Source organism: Capra hircus, chromosome 25, assembly GCF_001704415.2.
Source record: "Capra hircus breed San Clemente chromosome 25, ASM170441v1, whole genome shotgun sequence".
Lineage (NCBI taxonomy): Eukaryota > Metazoa > Chordata > Mammalia > Artiodactyla > Bovidae > Capra > Capra hircus.
In genome coordinates, this window is record NC_030832.1 from 37867098 (window position 1) to 37884216 (window position 17119).

A 17119-nucleotide genomic window follows, 5' to 3' on the forward strand; every position below is an offset into this window, starting at 1 on the left:
GCCGGCTCTAAGAACAGACGCAAAGCCCAAAAGCTTTAGTTTTTTTTAATTTCTACAAATCACAGCTGATGAACACCAAAACCTTCCCACAGAGAGACCATGCCCCTCGTCGGGCCTGGGGACCGCTCTGAGGAAGAGCTGCTCCCAGGAAAGGGTGGTGTGACGGGCGGAGTCCTGTGCGGCCCAGAGTCTGGGGTGGGTGGGGGTCGGGGCCCGATGTTCAGCCAGAGCAGCCCCGGCAGCCGCAGTGCGTGCACTCGATGATCCGGCCCTGCAGACAGAGGACCCCTGAGGCCCCGCACCCACACGCGGGAGCCTCCCCAAGGCAAGCCTGGCCACGGACACCCACTCCCCACAGACCCTGCAGACAGAGGCCCCCTGAGGCCCCGCACCCACACGCGGGTGCCCCCCCAAGGCAAGTGTGGCCACGGACACCCACTCCCCACGGACCCTGCAGACAGAGGACCCAAGACCCTGCACCCACATGCAGGAACCCCTAGAAGGAGGCGTGGCCACGGGACAGCCACTCCCCATGGACCCTCCTCAGAAACCCTGCGGGATGGTGCGGGATGGGGAAAATTCGGCTCCCTTGTGACGATGGGAACAGCTGCTGTTGACAGTTACATCTCTATGAGGATTTAGCTTAAACAAATTCAGTGTACATACTTGCTCCCAAAAAGAAAAAAATATCTCTGAGTGATCCCTGTTATTCTGTGGAGCAAGCATGACACACGCTTCAGTGAGCTGGAGGCAACCGGCTGCTGCTCTCGGGGCTCAGTGCCAGGGGCATCACAGTCTCCTCTGGGCTGGGGAACTTTCTAGTAGGGGTGTGGCGAGAACAGGGTGTCCTTGAATCTGTATGGCGGCAGGACAGTTGTACCCTGGGCCAGGTGTGTGGTCTAGTGTCTGGCCGAGGGCCTGCCCAGTACAGAAAAGGGGTTTATTCTCCGTTTCCCTCTTTTTTGGAGAAGCAAAACTGGTCTAAGGAAACAGGATCCAGTGGTGAAACGCAACTAAATCTGTTCTGGGCAGCGCGCCATGGGGCTCCTGTGGCTCTGCCCCCCCAACCCCCCCGCCACGACCTGCAGAGCCTCCTCGGAAGGCAGCCTGTGCTCGCCCTCCACTGCTCCGCACACCCATCCTGAGCTTCCAGAGGACTCGGGGACAGACCTGCCTGCTGAGCTGAAGCCCATGGGCCAGAGCCGAGGCTCTCCACAGAAGCTAACCAGTGCTGCAGCCTGAAAGGACCGTGAGAAAGAGGGCATCTGGCCTGACCACACTCGCGGGCAGCTGAGGGGCTGTACTCACAGGCCGCTAACGGCCCAGTGACCCTCCTCTGCGCCTCCTGCCGCTCCCCTTCAGGGGCGCCTGCGCACGGAGCTCACCACTGCATGCCCGGCACCGTTCCCTAGCCGCCCGGAGAGTTCTGGCACAAAATGCAGTGAGGCTCAAGTTGAAGTGTCAGTGGGAGCAACAGGAGGCCGGGGAAAAAAGAGGGATGAACCCCTGCCGCCTGGCCCACCCTCCCCTGGCTTAGCCCTCCCAGCCACGCTGGGGTGGGGGTCATCACCCGCATTTCCTGTGTGAGGATAGGAACCAGTAACTTGCCTGGCACGGATCCCTGACACGAGGGGCTCCCTCCCACGGGGAGGGCCAGCAGAACACCCAGCCACAGGACAGAACATAAAACCCGCTGTGATCAGCTAGGTCAGCTAAACTGCTTATGCTAGCATCACGCTCAACCATCAGACAGGAGAGGGGGTGGCCTTACCACTTCCAGCTTGCTTTTGGGGACCCGGCAGATGCAGTTTGTCCCAAAATTGGTGTCCCGAGTCTGAATGCACCGCAGGCAGCACAGGTTCTCGTACCCCTGCTTTTTCCATTTTGCAATCAGGTTTTTATCTGCATAGCCTTCTTTAATACAGTACTCATACAGTTCTGCAAAGACAGGGAAAGGCCATCAGACCACAGTGTAACAAAGCTCTCCGGCCTGCAGCCCATCACTGCCCACGTTGAGAAAAAGTGTTTAGTTAACACTGGCCCCCTTTCGTTTTATGGAAACAGGAAACATCGTGATACTTGCTGAGGTTTCAAGAATTACTTAAACTGGACGCCACTCAAGCTGGAAAGGCCAAGAGAACATTTGGCCAGTTACCTCTGCTTATGGCTTTCCGCTTGTAGAAGAGGTCAAAGATGTAGCGGGTTTTCTGGTGATGGATCCTGAAGATGGGCCACAGAGATTCCACTTTCCTCTTTCCTTCGTGAGGTTCTGTCTCAGCTGCGGAGAAAACACGGGTGTTTGCTTTGTTTTGGAGACAAGGGTTAGTCTGCACAGGATATAGTATTATTGTAATATCACCGGGGATTTATAACTCAGCTCAACAAACAGGATTCCGTGATCTAAGCCAAAGGCAGGTATGAGGATTCGGCAACACCGCGTGTCTGCTGTGGGTGAGAGCATGCTCCGGGTACCCAGTGTACAGTAATGAACAAGAAAGACCACAGAGCCAAGCTCGGGAGGAGGAGGCAGACCAGCCCCTGGTGGTGCAGGTAATGGCCACGGAGAAGAAGGAAACACGGACAGGGGCGGTGAGTCTAGTGTGGGAAGCCACGTGGCTGGGTGGGATGACAGGGAGGTGGTGGCGGGGAGCACGGAGCGCCTCAGGCCTGGCTGTCCTGGAATCGGAACCTTCCCACACTTTGGTGGTGGTGTTGAGTTGCTCAGTCATGTCAAACTCTGCGACTCCATGGACTGTAGCCCACCAAGCTCCTCTGTCCATGGGATTCTCCAGGCAAGAATACTGGAGTGGGTTGCCATGGCCTCCTCCAAGAGATCTTCCCGACCCAGGGGTGGAACCCACATCTCCTGCATTGCAGGCAGATTCTTTACCATTGAGCCACCAGAGAAGCTCCTGTGCTTGGAATCATCTCTTAAGGTTTTAATCACAGCAATTCTCTTTGGACCTGTTTTCACAAGGTCATGTGAACATTCTTGGATATCATTTTGGACAGGTCCACACACACAGTGGAAGGCAGCCTGCAGTGGGCAATGTGGAGTCCTGCCCCTGGGAAGGTATGAAAAGAGGCCAGGGGTAGGGACCTCGTGCTCAGGGTAGACTCAGGTTTCTGCCTCTTAGTTAATGCCCCAAATGGCCTATTAACTCCAGAACCTGAGCAACAGTTCTTTTAAAGTACCACTCTTAAAAAGTCTAAATACATGTTCATTATTCAAGTACTGATTATGCTTGACTTTCAACTAGTTTAAAGTACTTGTAAAAGCAAAGTCATTTACAAGTCCTGGTTACAGTCCACAGAGATAGTGCCTATATTTCTCAGTCACCCATAAAACCCCCACCACACCCCTCTCTGTTCCTCAGTCCCTATAATCAGGCTCTTTTTGTCTAGGGACTTATAGGGTAATAGTGGCTGTACAAAAACTTAAGTAGTAAGCTAGTACAAAGAGCTGGGCAGTTGTGCTGAGCTAGTAAATACCAGGGACAAACTAAAAGAGAAAACAGCAACTTTGCTTTCTAAGATAACAGTGCCAACTGCTTCAATAAGTGTGAGTTGTAACAACTTACATCAGAAAGACAGGCCTGCAGTGCCACTGGCTTTGGTCCTCTGTGGCCTCAGAGTGTGGCTGCAAATCCCAGAGGCAAAACTTGAGTTGAAGGCAACAAACTGGAGGCTGGCAGCCCCTGCCGGCCTGCAGGCAGGCTTTGGTTCCCCCACAGATGCTTTTTTATAGGTTTGAATGTTAAACTGGAAGAGTTCACATAGAAAACCTGGATTTCTGGCTCATCTTGGGGGGAAAAAAAGCAGCAAATCTGGAAAAGCTGAGACTGCATCTGACATGGCAGAAAGGGCCTGGGTGGGGAGCAGCTTCTGCCCACCCCAGAGCTCGCTGCTGTCCCCAACACTGAATCAGCTCTGCTACCACCTGCCAGCCACTCTTTTTCTTTATAGTGGAAGTGAAAGCAACAGAAAACTGGGGCTTAAAACCTGCATATCAAAAATGGGAAAGCCGAGAAGAACTAAATAGTTAAAGAAAAAGAACACTTTTGACAGTAAAGAACATCTTATCTATCTAAATGCTCTCCCTTCAAGAAGTCATCCCTTAAAAAGAGGTTTATTTCCAAGGACTCACAAAGTATCTCTTCTATTACAGCAATCTCCTTAAATTCCTTTATGTTGAATAAAGATCTGTTTGGAGAAAAAAATCAGCCCCAAATGACCTTGATTATTGCAAGTTCTGGGTATTTAATAGAAGTTACCGGATATACTCAGCTTCAAAAAAAGGGAGCAAGGTTAACATCCACTTACTAATTATTGCTGAAAGGATAACTTCAGAATAACAAGGGTTAATTACCAAAAACCTTTAAGAAAAAAAAGATTGCTTTAAAAAGCAATTCAGTAAGTAGTTAACACTGTGATAGGGCCAACAGGAGAAGAGGATGGTGGAGGATGAGACGGTTGGATGGCATCACCGACTCAACGGACATGAATTTGAGCAAACTCCGGGAGATAGTGAAGCCCAGCGTGCTGCAGTCTATGGGGTCACAAAGAGTATGACACTACTTAGGGACTGAGCAACAACAGGGCCAACAATGCTTGTGGCTTCAGGTTAAACTTCCCCAAACTGCACACTACACTGCTACACAGAGCGCAGGAGCACCTAACACGGGGGAAGGGAAGACTCTGCACTCCGGACAGCTGGCAGAGGGCGCAGAGCAAAGCGCGTGAAGACAGACCCACAGCAAAGGCCAAACGCACACACTCCAGAGAATCCGGAGTGAAAAAGAGCAGGGTTTTCCAAGTAAATATAGCTTGTATGATTTTAAATATACTTCTATCAGTAAATAATTCTAAGTAGACTATTTGATCTATACTCCCTAAAGGTCTTATATGCTCAAAAACATTTTTGAGGACCTTCTCATTTTGGCATTTATGGTATTCCTATCAGTTATTCCCTGGTGGCTCAGACGGTAAAGCGTCTGTCTACAATGTGGGAGACCTGGGTTCAATCCCTGGGTTGGGAAGATCCCCTGGAGAAGGAAATGGCAATCCACTCCAGTACTATTGCCTGGAAAATCCCACGGACAGAGGAGCCTGGTAGGCTGCAGTCCATGGGGTTGCAGAGAGTCGGACACGACTGAGCAACTTCACTTATCAGTTAAAAAGCAAACAAAACATGTCAGTGTCAGGCGGCCTCGGTGGTACAGCCTGTCTCTTCCCATTTATCCCTGGGACACAGCCCACCGAGACAGGAACTCCCCAACTCACCTTCTCTCATTTTTTGATCTAATTCATCCAGTGTTGGCTCGATCAACTCCCAACCATCTGGGGGAGCTTTCCGGCTTCTTTTGACTTTAGGCATTTTTTCCCAGAAGATAGTCTGCAAAAATCAGTGGGGAAAAAAAATTAAAATGAATTGGCTTCTGAGCCTCAGGATCCCCAGAGGACTTCACAAGCCACAACTCTGGTGCACATTCATATCCGTAAGTCTGTTTCCTCACCTGTGTAACGGGGAGAATCTACTTACGGAGCCATGTGGGGCCTGATTATATGTAATGTGCCTGGTATTTAAGGTGTGCTTAGTAGAGTTTTGCTATTATCATACGAAGAATAAGACACACACTGTCCCCGAGAAGGTGATATTCCAGCAAGGAAATGCAGCGTGGAAAGGGAAGTACAACACAGTGTGAGGGAGGCTGGCTGGGAGAGCAACGCCAAGCGTTTAGACAGGAAGAAGAGTGAGACCAAAGTACCTTAGGGCCCGTTTCCCAAGCGTAACAGAAAGATCTCAGGTCTCTTCAGTTACAGGCTCGGATTCTTGTCCAGCTATGACTTTGGAGAGGTCACATTCCCTTTCTGGTCCTCAATCTTGTCTATAAAGTGAGGACAGTGTATTAACTGGATTGCCAAGGTCTCTTTTAAACCCAACAAACATATGTAAACCCCAAAGAAAAGACCAGCCAGGATCTACATAGCAAGTCATTTTTCAAACCGCAAGGCATTTTGTAGCCATCAAAGAGAACTCAGGGTGGGGCTTCCCTGGTGGTCCAGTTGCTAAGACTCTGAGCTCCCAACGCAGGGGTCAGGGTCCCATCCCTGGTCAGGGAACTAGTTCCCACATGCCGCAATTAAGAGTTTGCATGCCTCAACGAAGACCCGGTGCAGTCAAATAAATATTTTCATAATATTTTTAAAAATACACTAAAAGAGAACTCATGTTAATTATCTTTAAGCAGACTCCTCCTTTCCCACGTTCATTCAGTTCCTCCCTCCTGATATGTTTACGAAGCCCCGCCCTCTTCGCCGCATCAAGTGAATTCTCAGCAACAACCTTACAGAAGATCAAACTCAGGGTCGCCCAGAGCTGGGAACCGGCAGAGTTTGACTCATCGGGGGCTCCTGACTCCCGAATCTGTCTTTACACTTGTCTCCCCTGCTCTGAAGCTAGAGACGAATGGAATCTGGTCCCTGTCTCAAGGAGCACGGGCTGGGTGGACAAAGACAAGGGAATGACCACGCTGCTAACTAAGACCCACGGAGAGTTGAGGGCCTGGCCCAGCTTGGGAGTTGGTGGAGGCCTCCCATGGGAGGTAACAGCTAAGAAGCAACCTGGTCAGGAAGAAAGAGATGTGGGGCAGTGTTAGAAAGGTGGTAGCGCTCGGGAGGGGCGGAGAGCCGAAAGGCGTTTGGAAGAAGCTGAGTGAAGACGGCTACAACCCGAGTTGTAAGGCTCACGGAGACTATGGCATCTGAACCGGGATTACAAGGAAAAGCAATATTTAGACAACAAACGTTCTAGGCGAGGGGGAAATGAGCGAAAAATAAGGGCGGGAAAGCCTAGAAGCAAGGGAACCCCCAAATTTCCCATGCCCTCCGCGGACCCACCAAGACGCCGCCTAGTCTCGGGAACTCACTTCGACGTTCGGGTCCAGAGGCCCGAATCTGTCGCAGTTCGGGTGTTCAGATCGCCTTCTGGGCCAACGCAGACGTCCGACCCCTGGCCCCCAGCCGTTACCAAGGGCCTAGAGAAGAGAAGGGAAACACTCACTAGGCCCTCCGTCGCGATGCAACGTCCCTTCCGTATCCACCGCCTCAGCTTCCCCAAGTATCTCTTCACGACGAGGTCCTCGCGGAGCCCCGCCCCACGGAGCGCGGCGACTGCGTTACCTTAGGTGTCCGCAGCCCTGCCTGCGTACAATTCCGGCGCCGCGGTCTCCTTTCGTCCGCACTGCCCGGCGGGGCGGGCTAGCAGGCTCACGCGCCTCCCACGGCGGGGTTGGGAGGGGCTCTGTTGCCCAGCAGCGCGCGGGCGAGCCTGGGCTCAGGCGGTGCGTGGGACCGCCCGGCCTCCCTGAGGGCCGCGGTTCTCGCGGCGGCGGCGGCGCGCTGAGAGGCGGCCGGGTGGCGGGGCCGGGGGGCGGGAAACTGGCCGGGCGGAAGAAGTCGAGCCCGAGAAATTTCCGGTTCCGGTGTCAGCTCGAGGCGCCGCCGCCGCAGCCGCCGGAGCCGCGATGCCTAAAGGAGGTGAGGGGCGGGCGCGTGTCGCCCGCGGGCCTCGAGGAGCGGCCCGAGTCCGGCTCCCGCCGTCCAGTCAGCCCGCGGGCGCCTCAGAGAGCGACTCGGAGGGAGAACGTCCGCTCCGGCTGAGGGCCCGGCCTGGGCCTCGACGCTCAATTGTCCCGCTGGAGAAACCGAGGACCGTAGTGGTGGCCTCGAGCCGCTCCCTGGGGGTCTGAGGAGATTTGGAGGCGCTGGGTCCTCGCCCACCCGGATGGCCTATCTAGGGCGCGCTCCTCTCGGCCTGGGGGGTGGGGTCTGGAGTTTCCTACCCCTTTCAGGCTCGCCGGGCACTGAGTCACCGCGTCCCGCGCCAGAGCCGGGCCCGCCTGCCTCGCGCGTAATACGTGGGCCTTCTCGGGCTCTGGGCGAGCTAGGCTTGCCTCTTGCGACCTAGCTGGATGCTCTTGAGCGTGGCCGACCTAGCTTTGACTGCCCTTTTCGAGCGGCTAGACGTGGGCCTTTGAGCCAGCCGCATAACCTCCCTGTGTTTTTGCAAGTATAGGGGTATGATTGTATCTACCTCATAATACTGATGGCGAGTCTTGAAGTAGGTGATCCACGTGGAGGGCGCTGTACGGTGCTGATAGTCGCTAAGTGTCCAGTAAGCATTATCTATTGTTGCTCCTAAGACTTTGCCAGTTTCTTGGTCAAGAAAGTAAAGAATCCATGGCTTCCCCGGTACGTTTGTACACCGTCCTCCACCCTTTTACCCCTGAGTCAAGAGTGCCTAACTTGAAGCCCAGCTGTGTCACTGTCTAGCCTTATGGCCTTGAACGAGTTCTCCCAGCCTGTTTTCCCCATCTGGAACACCTAGCTAATAACCCTTAGTCTGGAGAGTTGGGATCGGGGTCGTAAATACATAGAGCCCTCGCCGTGCCTGGCTACTCCTGGCGGAGAAGAGGTGTTCAGTTAATATTGGTCTCTCCTGTGACATGTTGGTTAAGTGTCTCAGCCCACAGGAAGATCTGCTTGGAGCTTTTTCAAACCTAAACGACTTCCTGACTCTGCTCCCAGAGATGCTGGGGTTTTCAGAGCTGAATCTCTAAACATAATTTTCTAGTGGTTTATTCTGTGGTAGGAAGAGCTTTGTCTCCTCTGTGTCTCTCAGTCTTATGTTCTGCAAAAGGAGGGGTATTAGGGGTACCAACCTGAGTTCGATCCCTGGGTTGAGAAGAGTCTCTGGAGAAGGGAAAAGCTACCCACTCCAGTGTTCTGGCCTGGAGAATTCCATGGACTGTGTAGTACATGGGGTCACAAAGAGTCAGACACGACTGAGCAACTTTCACTTCTGGTGCCAGAATTCTAAGAGTCCTACTTAATAGGTGCTTTGAGCCAAGGTTGGAGGTTACAATTAGAAAATCCTAAATAGGAATACTTGTTTAAATGACTTGGCCTTTTGGCTTGTGAAAGCTTTATGGGCAGATAACATTTACATTTCTTGCTGGTGTTAATTTGCTTGAAAGAGAGAACATGAAGATGTAAAAGTGTAAAATTTTCTAAGAGCCAAGGACCAACTCTTGTCTTTGTCATGAAACCTGTGAAACATTTTCAAAGGTGTGGAGAGCTTCTGATAAAAGTTACTGTAGACCAAGTTAAGTAAGATCAGTGTCCCACAGCCAGATGTCCAGGGTCAGAGCCTGTAGTAGTCAATTTTGAGCTGTTTCTATTCCTTAGAACATTAAGAGGGCAAGAAAAGATGTTGGGGTTTTGGATGGCAAACGATCTCTCACAATAGGACTTTGATGATCCTTGACTGAGACACCCCTGGGAATCCCAGGTAGTCATTAAAAATGGGTGGTGTGGTCTGTAGCACCCCAATTATGGCTCTGCAGCTGCTGTCTCGGAAATTAGAGGCGGCTAGTATCTCTGCTACTGTCCCTGGAGTTCATAGCAGCTCTGGCTGCCTCATGATAGATTCTCTGCTCTCAGGGAGAGTCATGAGAAACCAGGTGGGCTGCAGCTTCCTGGAGAGGTGAAATGGATCCAGGCCGCAGCCCCCAGCATCCTCCAGAACCAGCTGAGGAGGTGCCGCCCTGCTGTGAAGCTGGCTGTTGGCTTTGTGTGTGTGTGTGCTCAGTCAAGTCCAACTCTGCGACCCCATGGGCTGCAGCCTGCCAGGCTCCTCTCCATGGAATTTTCCAGGCAAGAATACTGGAGCCGGTTGTCATTTCCTCCTCCAGGGGATTTTCATAATCCAGGGATCGAACTTGTATCTCCTGCATTGGCAGGTGGATTCTTTACCACTGAGCCACCTGGGAAGCCTTTGGCAGGGGTCAGTCTAGTGTCTTGGTTCGAGAGAGTCCGGCTATAAAATTGACTGATTCTCTGTGATGAACTTAAATTGCTAGTCACATTTTTAACTCTTAGAAGGTTAGTCAGTTTTATTTTCAACTTTACCTTTGTTTGGCAATTGTGTTTCTACTCTAAGCACAGAAAGTTTTCTCGAATAGGTTTTAAGTTTTCCCTTTCTACCATAAATACCACTTAAATAATCACGAAGTAGCTTATATTCCCTGCATCTGTAGTAAATTGTCATTGTGACCAGTAGCTTTGTTTTTTCTTTCCCCCCAACACCAGGTATTATTGCGAGGTGGGTGGGTGTGTAATATCTTACCAAAAAACCTGATTGAACTTTTTGGTCAACCCAATATATATACACACTAGAAGAGCAAACTTATTTTGTAGTGCTTGTCTAGTGCCATCTTCACAACAATCCTATGTGGTAGGGAAACTGAGACTCAAAGATTAAGTACCTGCCCAGAATCACAAAACTATTAAGTGGTAGAGCTGAGATTTGAACCCAGGGATTGGACCCCAACATTTGTGCTCTTGGCCACTCTGCTTTAGCCTTAAGTCTCCTTGTCTATAAAATGTGACCAGCCATGATGTACACCTTAGGCTTAATCTGGGGATCAAATGAGCCCCTGGCTGTGACAGAGCATTGCAAGTAAAGAGCACTGTAGTGACAGCAGGGGTGAGGGTTACTCCTTCTCGTGATTGCATCTGAGTCCACTGCGTGTGGATGAAGGGACCAGGGGACTTAGCTGGTCCCTCCCTGTGGTGCCCCCCACCGGGATCCCCTCTCAGGCCTCGGGGTGGGAGCCGCATCCGGCACGCGGTTTGGGGCTGCATCAGGTGATCACGTGTCGCCTCTTCTGTCCCTTTGAACAGGTGAGGGGGAGGTACAGGTGGGCGGGCGGTCTTGGTGAGGGCGAGGGAGGGAGGTCGGCAGCTTCTGCTGAGAGCACCTCAAGCAGGACACAGTCTGAAGTTCAGGGCAATCAAGGGAGCTGCCTTCCTGTTGCCTTCGTAAACTTCCGGTCCTTGTGCAGGGAGAAAGGGAGGCCACAAAGGCCGGGCCCGGCAGTACACGAGCCCTGAGGAGATTGATGCGCAGCTCCAGGCTGAAAAGCAGAAGGCCAGGGTGAGTACGCGACTCTTCGGGCCACTCCAGTGGCCCAGGGTGGCACTGAGAGAGGCCGGGCAAGGACCACCTGTCCTCTGGAGGAAGTCAACACCTGGGGTGTGGTTGGAGGGGGCGGGCAGTGGGCCTTTGGTTGACCACTTGGAACTTTGTTTCCTCAGCAGTGGGTCCCTGCTTCTGTGTTGTGGGGGCTCTCCCTCGCCACGGCCTTGCATGTCTGCAGCGCGGGCGCTCCGCATCCCCCTTGTGTGATCCGGCCTCCGCCAGCCCCACTGGGACTTGACACCCTGCCTTCCCCCTCCCGCCACTGACAAGAGTGCCATTCGCGCTTAGCACCCCTTCCTGCCTGCCCCCCTCACTGGTACTCCCGCCCTTCCCCTCCAGTCTAAGCTTAGGAGGTCCCTCTGTCCCTCGGTGCTTTTTCCAGCCCACTGTCAAGAAACAGCATGTTTCCGTTGTTGGTGTCCGTGACCCTCCCACACCATTAGATCCTCACCTGGATGAGGGCCACAGGGAGCTGTCAGTGCAGATGACTGAAGTGTGACGTGTGAGGGAGAAGCCGCGGTCGGGGAGGGTCTGCTGGAGCAGCCTGCGGCTGAGCAGGACCTTGGAGAGTGTGTGGGCAAGAGCCAAGGGGGTGGAAATGCTTACGGTTTCTGTAAGGGATGTTTCTAGGAGGGAGGGAAGAAAGGTGAGGGAGGCGGCACAGCAGGGCATCTCTGTGGGCAGTTTGGAGTGGCTGACCTGCTCCAGACTGGGAGTGGGAAGTAGGGGCGGGAGGAGGCTTGCCCGGGAAAATGAGTACAAATTGGCAGCTGCATGTGGAAGCAGGGACAGTGGGAGGGAAGCCGAGCAGGGCTGGTTTCCAGCCCCACAGCCAAGTCCTGTGGACTCGGGGAGACAAGCGTACCAAGGTGGCCCCAGGCACCTGGGCTGAGAAGAGGAGCAGGGCCTTGTATGGCTGTGTGAGGGGCTGGTTGGACTGGGAAAGGCTTCTAGGCTGTGGAGCCAAGTGAATGGGCTGCCTGTGACCCAGGTCCCCCATGGGGGCCAGTGTAGCAGAGTAGGACTCTTACCATACTTGGTCCTAGCCTTCTGGGGGCTTATCTTCTCAAGGTTCACAATCTGGGGCAGGAGGGATGGGAGGATCATGGTCTTGGGAGTTTGGTTTGCATCTTTTGATTCCTCAGATTGCCCATTTCTGAAACAGGAAGAAGAGGAACAAGGAGAAGAAGGTGGAGATGGGGCTGCAGGTGACCCGAAGAAAGAGAAGAAATCCCTAGATTCTGATGAGAGCGAGGATGAAGAAGACGATTACCAGGTACTGAGTCTGATGGGGACCTGGGTCCTGGACTCATTATTCAGCAAATGTTCATCAGTTGTTTCCCAGTCCCCGTGGTACATGCAGAGTCCTTACACTTAAGGGTTTGCACTGTAATAAGATACAGACAATAAGGAAGTCCATGAACAGTGTAATTTCAGGTAGCCAGAAGTATCAGGAATAAGATGACCCACGATTGAGGATACAGGATTGAGGAGTGGTGCGTGGCGAGAAGGTGACTTTTAAACAGATCTGAAAAACAAGGTGGAGCCAGTCATGTGAAAATTGTTTTGCTGAGTCGTTGAGGCAGCCAGGTTAGCAAGTGTAGTCCGGGGTCGGAACAACCTAGGCAGGTCCAAGGAACAGGCTAGTGGGGCTGTGACTTGGTGGGTAAGAAGTGGAGTTAGGAATGGAGGAGGAGCAGTTGGCAAGGCAGCACCTGTGCGGCTGTGAAGGGGTTTGGTTTAATCGTAGAAGGTAGTGGGCAGCTGGTAAAGTGGGATGTGGGCGAGAGAGAGGACCAGTGCATGCGTGCTTCGTCACTTCAGTCATGTTTGCCTCTTTTGTGACCCTGTGGACTGCAGCCTGCCAGGCCCCTCAGTCCATGGGATTCTCCAGGCAAGAATATGGGCTAGATTTGCTTTTATCTGCAGAGTAAGTTGTACAGTGTTGAGTGTAGAAGCCGAGAGCTGGTAGCAGGTATCCAGACAAGAAATTGTAACTTGCCTTAAGGGGGTGGCAATAGCAGTGGAGAAAAGTGGGCAGATTCAAGCTGTGTTTTAGAGATGAACTCTTTGGGATTTGTCCGGGGTTGGGGTGGTGGGGCTAAGGGGAAAGAGAAAGAAGGCCTTGCCTGGGCTTGTGGGGAGGAACGCGCTGAGTCTGCAGTTCTGTTTCAGACGAGTTAAACTTGGGATGTCAGGTATCTAGGTGAGGTATATACACGTACCAGCTGGGTAGAGGTGCCTGGAGCTCTGTACAGTGCTCTGATGAGCAGGTGTTTGGAAGCTGTCTCTCTGGTCTCTTAAAGAGAACAGCTGGGTTGACAGGGCCTGAAACTTTGATCAAACCTGTTGCATCACGCACTTGTGCTCTCAGTACTTCTACACTTTCCCTGGGCTGCTGGGAGGTGCAGGGTACAGGTCCGCCTCCCCAAACCTGCAGACGTTGAGCTCGTTCCCAGGTCCCACTTCCCCACAAGCAACTGCTGCGGGGACCCAGCATGGCTAGCAGCCAGGCGTGAGGTTCCATGGAAACGGCTTTCGGAGGCTGAGCTCGAATTGAGGGAGTACCTCTGTGCTGAGAGCTTGTGAATTGGGCTCGGGTTCACATCTCCCATCTGCTTCTTGGTTGATGTCAGGCATTTTATTGTGTCTCTGCTCTGCCATCTGTGAAACTAGGGTGACAGTCCCTGGTGGCCCAGACACGGTACAGGCTGGCTCCGGTCACCCACACTCCCGCAGCATCTCCTGGGCTGGTGCAGACACGCCTGAGTGCTGTTCCCCGTGCGGCTGGGCCCAGCGTCACACAGCCTGGGGAGGGGCAGTTTGTTCTAGTCCAGGCAGGCTGTGGAGATGGGGGTGACCCTCGGGCACTGCAGGACCAAACTTCTCCAGTGTCCGGCTTCTTGTCCTATCTTAGCAAAAGCGCAAAGGCGTGGAAGGGCTCATCGACATTGAGAACCCCAACCGGGTGGCACAGACAACCAAAAAGGTCACACAGCTGGACCTAGATGGGCCCAAGGAACTGTCACGGAGAGAAAGGTAACTGCTGTTTCTGAGCCTCGTGGCTGAGGCCCCAGCTCCTCTGCCCTCACTTCTGGGCCCTGAGGTCTCCAGTGGTCGGGTGGGGGCTCCAGTTATGGTGTTAATTTCTATGTGATCTCATTCCCTAAAGGCCCTTTAGAAGTTTCTCGAAAAAGGGAAAAAAAAAAAGTTTTTCACTAGTGGAAACATAGGGAAAATGCAACAGCAGGTTCGGACCTGAACGTTACACTTGAGGTAATCCCTGGGGATGTGGACAGTCATGCTACAGCCCCTCCCTCAGGACGCTCTGCTCCAGGTCACCTCCCTTATCCAGCCTGATCGGACCCTCCTGACCTGCGTCCGTCCCTGACGTCATGGCTTTGGGGTTGGGGGCCTGTGCTGATGGGCAGTGTGGGGAGACCCACCAGTTGCCCAGTCCTCTCTCGTCTCAGGTGAAAATGAGGCTTCAGAGAGCTCCCTGTGGGCGGTGTGAGGCTCGCACCTGAGGACTAAAGTGTTCTGCACACGGCTCGTCTGTGTTTTCATGCCTACCTGGTGATATCTAGGGCCTCACAGGAGGTTGTGGGCTGCTAGGAAAAGCCACCCTGATTTCTCTCCTGATTGTGCTCTTTGATTTAAATCCACCTTGCTGTGCTGACCCCATGAGAGCTGAGTAGGGTCTCTGTAAACCCCACGGGGAAGGCCCATCAGCTTGGGGTGTGACTGAAGGCTGCCCAAGACCCTCCCCCTCCAACTGCCTTCTCACCACTAAGGACCACCCACCCCCCCAAGGTAGCAGAGTGACAGACGGCCTTTACTAACTTGCTTGTGAGTGTCCGTCAGGGAGGGGACACTTGGCCCCAGCCCCAGTGTTTGGCCTTGATTCTGGCTCCCGCCTCCAGCTCAGCTGACTGGTGGGGAAGATGTCCCCTGTGACACCTCTTTATCTAAACAGAGAAGAAATTGAGAAGCAGAAAGCGAAAGAGCGTTACATGAAGATGCATTTAGCGGGAAAGACAGAGCAAGCCAAGGCCGACCTTGCCCGGCTGGCGATCATCCGAAAACAGCGGGAAGAGGCTGCCAGGAAGAAAGAAGAAGAGAGGAAAGGTAAGTCTGAGCCACTGGTGTGGCAGCCTGACCCTGGCTCTGGACAGAGTGAAGCCCTGTACTTCGATGTCTTGCTATGAGGTGGGTTTGGGCCAGATTGCTCAGGAGGCTGTGTCCGTGTGTTGCTCGGGAGGCTGTGTGTGTGTGTATTTTTCTCACTGTCAGATGGAGGTGGGTGTTCCTGCCTACCACCTCCCAGGATTCTGGAAGGGTCCAGCAGCAGGAGAATTGGATCTCAGCAGAGCAACGTCCACAGCATTTGAGGGAGGCCTCAGAATGCACCTGCTTTCGAGGCTAGAAGGTTCCACTAAGTCTCTGGTGCCTTGTATAGCCAGGAGACCTGCTTGGCATCACCACTGCATGTCTGAGGGGCTTGGGAGGGTGTGGTGGGCTGGGCTTCCCAGATGAAATCTGGCCCAGGTGTCCCTCTTCCCCATGCCTGCCTTCCAGTTGGGTCGAAGGTGGTAGGGTTCTTCCAGGCCAGGTTGGCTGTGAGGAATTGGTCTGGTTTAAAGGAGCGTTTGTCTCAGGACCTTCTGGCCTTGTGCATTCCTTTCTCCATCTGTGGGGGAGCCATGAGTGTTGGGCATCTTGCTGTCCTGCCTTCTAGAGGCCTAGAGACGTCCCAGGGCATCATCACCACGTTGGAGATACCAGGTGATCTCAGCTGCCCACCAGGAGCTTGTTTCACAAACCCCAAGCAGGAAAGGGCTTCATGTGTGACTGCTTGAATGTTGCTATTTCAGACTTCAGAAGTCACAGGGAGAGGTCAGAATTACAGAGTTCTCCTGGGAGCGGGCTAAGAAGAGTTTCTGCTTGCCCAGTAGATTGTGTGTTGGTGGGCCTTTGTGGAGGAGGGTAGCCACCCAAACTCAGCAAGAATGTCTGGACACGTGGGTCTGGTGGCTTCCATGGAAGGGCCTCAGGCAGGGCCCTTCTTGGGTCTCTTCCACATCTGCCAGCTGAGCCAGTTGCGCAGACTGTTGTCTGAGGCCTTCTGGACCTACAGTTCGCTGATTCTGGGGTGTGCAGGGCTGTGTGTATGGAGGGGTGGTTTCGTGTGACTCTCTCTCTTCCTGCTTCTCAGCAAAAGATGATGCGACCTTGTCAGGAAAACGAATGCAGTCTCTCTCCCTGAACAAGTAGAACCTGTGTGAGGAGAGACCAGGGAACTGGGCCGTGCTGCCAGGACTTCTGCTGCGTCTCACCCGCCCTGTGCCCCGGCGCCGCTGCAGCAGCCCCTCGTGGCGAGGAGCCCCCCACGGCCTGGGACCTCCTCTTCATCTTGGCACGGAAATCGTTTGGGGGGATGGTGGGTGGGGGGCTGGGGGAGGGGCAGCTGCTATCTTTGAGACAGAAAGATGCAGGACAGCATTTCATATGTAACCATTCAAATGTTTTGGCTGTTTTTAGAATTCAGAACCCTTGTTGGGGGGCACTTGGGAGGTAGGTTAAGAGGAGCTTCCATTTGTCTGGTAGATTGAGAAGCAGGGGGTGGTTGGGGCCACAGTAGCTGCTGACAAGTTTGTAATGGCCTGTCTGCCCACCCTCTGGTCTGTGTTCCCTGGGTGCTCACTCAAGAGGAGCTGGCAGCCCGTGCCCATGGGTCCCTGAGGGTCACGGCTCATCCTGGCCAGTCCCCTCTGACGGACGCTTCCCTGCCCTTCCCACCCCACTCCCTGCCCCCTACTCTGGCCAGGCCCTGGCCCATTCGTAACCTTGCCCACAGATCACTTCGAGAAACCTGTTTACTGTGCAGCACCCAGGCACAACACGCTCCACAAATCCAACTTGTATATTTGGCAAATTAAACTTGACATTATCGTAATCCTGGTTCTGTGGTCACTCTTGGGGGCCCCCATGCCTGAGCTGTTTGCACCCAGCAGGACCGTGTGTCCCTCTCAGACCCCCCCACAGGGTTCCGGTGCCACCAGTCCTGGGTACAGG

The 17119-nt window shown here is 53.4% G+C and overlaps 2 protein-coding genes across 11 annotated transcripts; one reads left to right on the plus strand and one right to left on the minus strand.

Annotated features, from left to right (window-relative positions):
* Positions 30–7414, minus strand: BUD31 (BUD31 homolog). Of its 10 annotated transcripts, none has more exons than XM_018040219.1 (6): positions 7183–7414; positions 6930–7037; positions 5284–5405; positions 2156–2278; positions 1772–1938; positions 30–271 (listed from the first exon to the last, which is right to left on the minus strand). In XM_018040219.1, the coding sequence occupies exons 3-6, from the start codon at positions 5375–5377 to the stop codon at positions 221–223; spliced, it is 435 nt and encodes a 144-aa protein (XP_017895708.1). In that variant the 5' UTR covers positions 5378–5405; positions 6930–7037; positions 7183–7414; the 3' UTR covers positions 30–220. The 10 variants fall into 10 exon arrangements, with proteins under 10 accessions (XP_017895708.1, XP_017895705.1, XP_017895700.1 ...); XM_018040216.1 differs by lacking the exons at positions 6930–7037; positions 7183–7414 and adding exons at positions 5769–5888; positions 7064–7176 and having other exon boundaries at positions 5284–5395; XM_018040211.1 differs by lacking the exon at positions 7183–7414 and adding an exon at positions 5769–5888 and having other exon boundaries at positions 6930–7167.
* Positions 7413–17000, plus strand: PDAP1 (PDGFA associated protein 1). The gene is made up of 6 exons (XM_018040209.1): positions 7413–7539; positions 10908–10999; positions 12210–12320; positions 13962–14083; positions 15021–15172; positions 16260–17000. Exons 1-6 carry the CDS (start codon positions 7527–7529, stop codon positions 16316–16318), a joined length of 549 nt encoding a protein of 182 aa, XP_017895698.1. The 5' UTR covers positions 7413–7526; the 3' UTR covers positions 16319–17000.